Below are 8,861 nucleotides of genomic sequence, written 5' to 3' on the forward strand. Positions count from 1 at the left end.
CTGCTGAGAAGGTGACAGTAAAGATTTAAAGTGGATGAGGGAATGAGCAGGGAAGTTACCTGGGGAGAGGATTCTGGGCAGATGAATCCTCCAGGAGCCAGAAGGCTGGGGCAGCAGGAGCAAGAAGGAGAGAGAAGATAGGGCTGAGTCATGCTCAGGGCTTCCTAGGCCATGGCATAAGATAAAGGACCTACTGAAGAGTTTTAAGCTCAGGAATGACAGAGTCAGACTTATAACACGAATGCTGTGGACACTACTGCAAACACACTAAAGAAGTTAGGACTGCTCTGTCATTTAACAGTGTGACTTTGTACTATCTGCCTCAATTTCCTCCAAGAAGAAAAGCAGGAGCTAATCCTAGTCCTTACTGCATAGGGTTGGTGTTAAAATTAAATGAGTTAATCTATATAAAGCATAGATTAGGATGGCATGTGCATATGCTGATATTACATGGCTTCAACATTAGATCAAGAAGCATGTGCCAGACAGGTAGATTGAAAAAAATAGGTGATTTTTTTTCATACTCTTTACTAATTTCTTGGAGCAAAGTTTATTGAATGGATCATTTTGCTTTTCAAACAAAGCTATAAACTACTTCTAAAATTGTAGAAATTGAAATTGTAGATACTTGATAGCCATGAACCGATTTGAAACATTGCAATTTGGGACTTGTTTTGGATTTTTTTTTTTTTTGGGGGGGGGGAGCTGTTAATCTGTAAAGTCAAAATATTCAAAGCTTCAAAAATGATAATGCTTAAATTGAAGGTTATGAGATTATGCATATCAATAATGGTAAGGGATGAAGGAGGGAGAAGTCATGGACGACACTAAATTTGTGTGTACAGTAAACGAGTGAATGAGTGTGCAGGAAACGCAGAGAAGGAAATCTGTAGTAGGAATAAAGAGAAAGCCATGCTGTGGACTCGTGACCCACAGATGTATTTAACTTACTCGGTCTCCCCCTTAGGTTTCTTGCGTGACCTCACTCCCTAAAACAAACAGAAACACTGCTGCGAGCCTCATTTCTCAGCCCAAGGCCACCACGTTCTCTGATGGTTGAAAGCGGCCCCTCACGGTTATCGGTCCTCCCCGATACCCGCATCTGGCTCACACCTCCGTTAATGGGGCCTTCAGAGTCCAGCCTCTATGCTCTTCTCCTGCCTCCACCTTCAGCCCTGCCCAGCGCACTTGACCTGGCGCAACACGCGTGTTAAACGCTCAGTCTCCGGCTTTAGTCCACTATAGTTTGGAGCTGGGTACTGGCCTTAACCCGCCCGGCGCAGACCCAACTCCCGAATCTCCAATCCAACTCCCCAGCACAGCGAGAGCCTTAATGCCCCGCTCATGCCCCGCCCCCTTGACTCCTCCCCCTGCGGTCCCCGAACACTGCGCGCGCAGCCACTTCACGCTTCAAACTCTGCCCCGCCTCCGGGAGGTGGCGCGCGCGCGCGCAGAGTTCTGGCCTCAAGCCCCGCCCCTTCCAGGGCCTCGCCCTAGGCCCCGCCCCACCCCGCCCCCAGACGCCCAGCGGGCGCCGCGACGTCCCGAGACCTTGGTTCGGACCTGCGTCTACTGTCCCTGCTGCTCGTGCGCCTCGTCCGCCGGTGCAGACCTTCGCGAGAGCTGCTCGGGTACTCGGGGATTATTCTTTTTTATTCCAGTTTTAAGTTTTGGGAAGACGCTCTGCTGCCAGCTGCTTTTCGCCCCCACCATCCTGGCGAGAGCTTTAGGCCGCGTCTAGGTGCTTTTCTCCTTGCGCATTTTCTGCTTTCCTTAAGATGGGTTGGGAGTCCTCCGGGCTCCTGAGCTCCGAGCAAATGCTCTCCTGTGTAGCGCTGTATTGTTTCGTTTCCTGGAGATTCCCCCCGCTCCCGCATTTCTTAAAAGAGTGCCACTTCAAACCCATGACACGGCCTGACCTTTAGGCCTCCCCTTTCTGTGGAAACTTAATTCTTTAAACAGGACAAGAGGGGTATGCGTTGCTTTCAGTCTCGTTAGGCTCCATGAATGCCAAAAGTTTAAGAAAGGTAGGAGTTAACTTTTTTAAGGGCGCAGCGTTAAAGGTAATTATGGCTCGAATTTCCGTCTTTTATCGTCCCCTCCTCACAGTCTAAGGAGCAGTGAGTTAGATCCAAAGATTCCAAGTTTTACAAGCCTTGAGTATTGAAGTTCTTGGGGGCAGAGACGAAAAGTAGCATCCCACTTGTCCGCTAAAGAAATTAAAAAATAGTTGAACTTTAGGCTCAAAGAGTATTTGCTTTCTGAGTTAATCATAATGGTTAACTCATGAAAATGGTTAAATCGGGTATCTGTCCAGAGAATCTTGCTCACTTTCTTGTGGGCCTGTTAGAAAGGAGCTTGTTGCAAAAATGGTTGGCATTGAGGGAGTGTTTACTGTGTGTCGACATCGGACATCCTGCAGTGCTCACAACAGCTTTAGGAACTTAGTGCCATTGTTATCTTCATTGGAACTGAGGCTTGGAGAGGTGTAGCCTGAGACCCAGTTAGCTACCAAGGTCTTGAGCTGGAACTTGTACCTTCTTCTGACTGTTGGAGATCCAGGCTTTTAACCACCTCTGATCCAGCCCCTTCTTCACAGGTGCAGGCCTGGAGTAGTCTTGGCTGATTGCCTTGAGAGTGCAATGCAGAAGAACACTGGCCCAATGTAAGTGCACAGTCAACGACAGTGGAATAGCCAGGGCCTTCTAAAACCAGAGTTCCATCTGAAAAGAGCCCTAGAGTGGACTGCCTGGGAGCAGTATGGGGTATGAGTGGGTCACTGAACACATGGCTGGGAGCCTGGATTTGAGTCCCAGCACTGCTACTGACTAGTTGTGTTGACTCAGTCATTCACCTCTCTGAGCTTTACTTTGACTTATATAGTGGTAAGATTTGTCTGGAACCATGACTTTAATGATTTACGTGTTTTTTTTTGTTGTTGTTGTTGTTTGTTTGTTTTAAACATAGTTGACACTCATTTCTCCCTCTTTTATTTTCAGGGTGCCTTTACATTATTTTGGCTTTGGCTATGCAGCACTGGTTGCTACTGGTGGAATCATTGGCTATGCAAAAGCAGGTAAGAACTGTCACGTAGCTGCTTAAATTCTTCACGTTGCTTCATTGGAGAGTGAGCCCCTAGGCTCTCAAAGCAGCAATGTTGTGGGGCCACTTTGCCTTAGGCCCCAGAGCTTGGGTGCAACCAAAAGAGTCAGACTTCTGTACTTGCCTTTTGTTTATCTGGCCAAGCTGAGCCAGGCCTCTTGTTTTTGCTTCTTTATCTAACGATAAAGGCAGGGGTGGTATGGGTTGTTATTATCGTTGCCTGCCATACATCAGCCTTGACCCCAGAATGCCATCTCTGCTCCTTTCGAGTAGGATGAGACCTCTGGTCTTCACTTACTCTTTTAAGTTTTGTGCTGGGGCCAGAACCCAGGGCTTTCTTTGCTCGTGGTAGGCACATACTCTGCCTCTGAGCTGTAGCCCTCACATAATCATTTTTGAAGTCTCCTCATTAATCTACATGGGGGGGTATCAGTATGCTTGTTTGCCTGTGTCCCCACTTGGCAAGCATGCACTGGGATTCTTATTCTCTCTCGTTTGTAGTTGATTGACCCTATTTCCCTTTTGTGATTCTCATAAAGTCCCGCCTGTGCACAGCCTGTAGTGGGTTGATCAGCCTGTAATGGCTGTTTAAGAAAAAGCCTAACCAGAGATCCACCTAGGAGGGAAGGGCGCTGCTTCCTTTCTTGGATGGAGATGACCATTTCTCCTTAGATTGGAAGAGCCCTACTGTTAGAGGAGAGCAGAATGGGGCTTGAGACCCTGACTTCTCTGGTAAGATGGACGTTTTCCTGCTTAAGGACTCCTTGGTTAAGAACCATGTGAAGAAAGCTTCTCTTGCTCTGCTCCCCTGGAGGCCAGGGGAGACTGGTTGATTTGGCAGATGAACCAAATGTCAGACATCATAATACAGCCATGTGTTTGCTTCCCTCCAGGTAGTGTGCCGTCCCTGGCAGCGGGGCTCTTCTTTGGAAGTTTAGCAGGCCTGGGTGCATATCAGCTGTCTCAGGATCCCAGGAACATTTGGGTTTTCCTAGGTATGTCTGCCCTGATGTCTCCATAGAGCATGTCTGTATCCATCCTTCGTTTTACCAGAAGGCCCTGGTTTGGTGGGATGTGGCAGATTCTTTACACTCACAAGTTTCCTGTCTCTGCCAAGGCCTAGGCAAATTTTAAAATGGGGATTTGTGCTGGTTTCTGTTTATCTTTCACGTATGGAATATGGAGAGCGTTTCATGTCTATCTTCCCTGAAAGACTAATTTTAAGCTTGCACAAGGTAGTATGTATCTATTACTCACTGCAGCTGGGTATTAACCACAGTCGGCTTGAGCATTATTGAATTGTCTGAAGTAGCTTTGCATCCATGTTGCGTTTTCCTATTTGAAAATCGCCTTGCTCTTTAGCGATCGGCTAATTGTGTAAGACATAGGCCTTGCCTTCAGGAAGCTCTCGGATCTAAGGAAGTCAGACACAGATGTAGAAATGTGGAACTGTGAGCAGTCCAGGCAGGGAGGAGTGTGGGGAAAGGGAAGATTACTTATCAGGGTGGCTTTGGACACTTATTTGTTGGGCTCCACCCAGGTGTCAGACACTGCGAGGATGCGAGTGCCTCCACAAGCCCACAGTGTATCAGGTGCTGCTCTGGCCCTTATGAGGGTGGGAGGGAGGACAGGCATGTTCACACAGTGGTCTGTGCACATCTCCCTGGGGAGCTCCCTTCCCAGCAATGGCTGGCTGGAGACAGGCTGGGAAAGGAGGATGTGCCTGGGCTCTGCTCTGCTGAACAGCTTCCTCATTCATGCTCTGGACTGACTGTGAGCCTGCTCTCCCCCATCTCATCCTCCACTCCCAGCACTCACCTCCTACCTACTTAAGGGAAAAACCAGTGGCCTCCGGGTGGAGACTGCCCTGCCTCCATGAGCCTCCAGGCCTCCCTTGCCCTGTTCCCCTCCTCTCCAGGGCAGTCCCTCCACCTGGGCTCTGATCTCCTCCCTACTTTCCTCAGACTGTGCACTATCAAGAGTCCCTCCTGTTATTTGTTTTCCCCCTTTTTGGTGGATCCCTCTTATTGGTGCTCAAATGTGCTCATCTCTCCCCCATTTAAAAAAGCAAAAGGACCTCTGGGGTGACCTACTTCCCTTTACAGTTGCTGGCTTTTCCTTCTTTTTCAGAAACTTCTCTAAAAATCCATTTGTTCTTCATCTTCATTTCTTTCCATCTCACACGTTGTCAACCTGCTTCAGTCCCCATTTTTATCCCCCTTGTCCGTGGAAAGGTGTCCCTGAGGCTGCCAGTGACCTGCATTTGTGCAAACTCTACTGTCAGTCCTCGTTTTACATGGGCTGTTGGCTGTTCCCAGCACGTGTGACCTGTCATTTTCTGTTCCTGATTTTTCCTTTTGATCTTCTCATTCTCCTGTGTACCCATCTTCCTTTCTATCCATTAAATACTGATTCCTAAGACCTGGCTCATTTTGTCTTCTTTATACTCTCTTGACTTGACAATGTCATGGAAGATCGTTCATAAACACCAAAGACTCACAGGGAGTCACCAATGATGCCCTCCTAGCTGTGCTCCCATGTCAGCAGCTAGCTGGCTGAGTGGTCTTTAACTGTCTCAGGGCATCTGCCTACACCTGGCTGCATGATCTCACTCACTAGGTCTTCTCTTCCTTTATTTGGGTCTTGGTTCTTCTCTTCCTGCAGTCTGTCTGGTATGTACTGGCAAGTCCTGTTAATACCAGTAGTACTCTAAATTGTCCCCTTCTCTATCTCCACGGCTACCTTCTTACCCCCAGTTCTTCTCACCTCTTGCCTGTATTCCTGAAGAAATTGCTTCATTGATACCCGTGTCTACCTTCTGGTTTCTCTACGGTTTGTTCTCTGGACACAGCTAGAATTATATTTTGGGGCTACAACTCTGCTCACATGTCCCTCTGCTTAATAGCCTTGAAGGGCTGCTTGCTGTTAGGAGGAGGACCACAGTCTGGTGTGGCCTTCGGGTCTGCAGGTGGTCAGGCCCCTCCTCCTCACTAGCCATGTCTTCATGGGTGCCACAGCCACTTTTTGTTTCCTTGAGTGCACCGCGTTCCTCCTCCCCACAGTGCCTGTGACACGCTCTTCCCTCTGCCTTGCCTGAGCTCCCTGAAAGCCTGGTCCCCCATTATGTTATGTGTGTAGCATTAATTGTACCTAGAATACAAATTTTACTTACTTTTTGTATGATTCTTGAGTGTGTGTGTGTGTGTGTGTGTGGGGGGGTACTGAGGGCTGAACCCAGAGTCCCTCTACCTTTGAGCTACGTCCTCAGCCCTTTATTTTTTTGAGACAAGGTCTTGTTAAGTGGCCGAGGTTGTGCTCCCTGTGCCTCAGCCTTCCTAGTAGCAGGAGTTCCAAGTGTGCGATGGCTGTTACATGGCTGGCTTGTGTGATTCTTTACCCTGGTTACCCCTGCAGACTCGAGACTCTCTGAAAGGGTAGAGACCCTGTTGATACAGTTGCCTTCTCAAGCACCAAGTGCTCTGCTTAGCAGTCGTCAGTGTTTGGATAGATCCCCAGCAGAAAGATGGAGAGGGAAGAAACACAAGGCATGAAAAAATCATGTAACATTTTGGACAAAACTAAGGCATTTATGGCTAAAGTGTGCGTTTTGCAGAAGAGTTTTGGGAAATTGAGGCCAGAAAGGCAGGCTGGGCCCAGGTTGTGAAGGGTCTTCTTTGGTCAGAATTTGTGCCTAGACCTTTAGAATGTGGGCAGCTGTGGAGCTGGCCCCGCCTGAGGCAGGAGGAGAAAGTGCAGGATGGGGTCAGGGCTTGAAAGCAGGGTGGGACTTTTGGCACTCCAATGCTCTTCTAAAAGATGCAAAGACTTTTGACTCTCTTTCACCAGCTACATCTGGAACCTTGGCTGGCATCATGGGGATGAGATTCTACCATTCTGGGAAGTTCATGCCTGCGGGTTTAATCGCAGGGGCCAGGTATGTCGCCTTCTGTTGCTCTTACTTACCAGGATGCCGTTCAGTTTATTGCCAGAGCTACTTTATACATTCAGAAATTTACATGTTTGAGTAAATTTTACCTGATCCTAGATGTCAACTCAAATTAATTCATACATAAATAGGACAGGCTTCAAGAGCAGTTATTGATTTATATGTCACAACGGTCTAAGGATCTTCATTCACTATGGAAATGGTTTTGCTTTTAAATTGCTCTCTGGTGGTCCAGGTGCCTTCCCACGGTGCAGAAGCCTCAGGGTAAAGCTGTGACTGTGGCTGCCACGTGGCTTTCAGCCCGGGCTCCACATTTCTTGGTTGTATACTTGTTCTTTGATACTGAAAATACTGCTAAAAGGAAATTCTGATGGACTCCTCTGTTTTGTAATCAACTTTTATTATCAAAAACAAACACAATTGTCTTAAATATTGTAGTCCTTGCCTATAATAAAGACATCCTGAAGGCAAGGGAATTTTAAAAAATCTGATTCAGAAAAAGTCATGGTCCCCATCTTTGGTCGTAGTACGCTGTCTGTCAAGCAAGGGCTGTAAACCGACTGGATATTTTGCACTAATTAGCTCTGTGACCTGGGAGAGCTTGATTTCTCTTGCCTTCAATTTCTTCATCTCTTCATGTTATTGGCAGTTGGATTGGAACCACATGCTGTTCTCAGACCTAAGTGCAGTGTTGCTGTGTGGTGCTGTTTCCTTTTTCTGGTTTCTTCCCAGGGAGGATTGTTCCACCTTGGTACCTCCCTTCCTGTGCAGCTGTAAGGGAGAGCTGTGACCTGCAGAGTACTAGTCCCTTAAAAAATGGTCACCTGTTCTGTCCTTTTCCTGATGTTTTTTGTTTGTGTTTCTTTTGAACAGTTTGCTGATGGTTGCCAAACTTGGAATTAGTATGTTAAATAGACCCGAACCATAGGGTCACATCCCAGCTTCGACTCACGAAGAATTAGAAATCTCCAGACTTCCACTGTTCTCAGTGTATTGAGGGAAAGAAGTGCAGCACATTTACACGCTCTGACATTTTACTTCAAAAACCAAACCAAAACAACACCAAATTCGCTGGGGGGAAAAATTAGTCATTACTGTCACAGCCCTTCAAAGGTGGCGACGATATAGCACAAGAGCTTACTGGCTCCTTTGTATGGTTCAATTCATTGATGAAATCAGGGTATTAAATGTGAGGTGTCAACATTGGGAGTCCTGAAACCCAGAAGAACAGTATGAAAAAGTGTCATGGTGAGATTTCAGATGTGTGTTCTTTTTTCATTTTACAGCACAGCCCTACTCTGAAATTATGTAAAATGAAATATCAGTGAAAATAAATTTTACTATAAATAACATTTTCTTTGGTGTCTTCTTTACCAGAGCTGTCAGAAATATAGAAGGAGATTGGAGATTGGATAGAAATATAGAAGGAGATTGGAAATATAGAAGGAGGTAAATGTGAAAGTTTTTTAATTGCCCATTTTGAATAAGGACCAAGGATAGTTATTTTGGTATACATTGCCTGTGAGTTTGTTTTAATAATGATCTCTGAGGATTTCTAAGATAAGAACTATCAGAAGGAAAAAAAAGAAAAAGAAAGAAATTTTGCTTAAGTAGTTCATCTGTAAATGTGAAACTGAAAGACCTATCCAGAGCTTGAATTACCTAGCATTGGACACAGTGACTGGATACTGGCACATTTTATTTTACTTTATTTGAATATGTTCATTATTGAGAATTAACCTACTAACCTTATCCCCTGTTTGGTTTTCTTTCTTTTTTTTTTTTTATAGTTTTTTTTTTTTTAATTACAGTG

General features: G+C 46.2%; 1 protein-coding gene across 1 annotated transcript; it reads left to right on the top strand.

Moving 5' to 3' along the window:
* The first annotated feature begins 1,514 nt into the window (after positions 1–1,514).
* Positions 1,515–8,400, top strand: LOC114102762 (transmembrane protein 14C). The gene is made up of 6 exons (XM_027948279.3): positions 1,515–1,631; positions 2,600–2,665; positions 3,000–3,076; positions 3,996–4,097; positions 6,949–7,036; positions 7,922–8,400. Exons 2-6 carry the CDS (start codon positions 2,643–2,645, stop codon positions 7,974–7,976), a joined length of 345 nt encoding a protein of 114 aa, XP_027804080.1. The 5' UTR covers positions 1,515–1,631; positions 2,600–2,642; the 3' UTR covers positions 7,977–8,400.
* Positions 8,401–8,861: the final 461 nt, after the last annotated feature.

This window comes from Marmota flaviventris, chromosome 6, assembly GCF_047511675.1.
Source record: "Marmota flaviventris isolate mMarFla1 chromosome 6, mMarFla1.hap1, whole genome shotgun sequence".
NCBI classification, from domain to species: domain Eukaryota; kingdom Metazoa; phylum Chordata; class Mammalia; order Rodentia; family Sciuridae; genus Marmota; species Marmota flaviventris.

Bases quoted from the DNA above. Each gene is read 5' to 3' on its own strand.
- LOC114102762 (XM_027948279.3), top strand. From the start codon at position 2,643: ATGCAGAAGAACACTGGCCCAAT. The intron at 2,666-2,999 runs GTAAGTGCACAG...TTTTATTTTCAG, and splicing joins CAGAAGAACACTGGCCCAAT to GGTGCCTTTACATTATTTTG. The intron at 4,098-6,948 runs GTATGTCTGCCC...CTCTTTCACCAG, and splicing joins GAACATTTGGGTTTTCCTAG to CTACATCTGGAACCTTGGCT.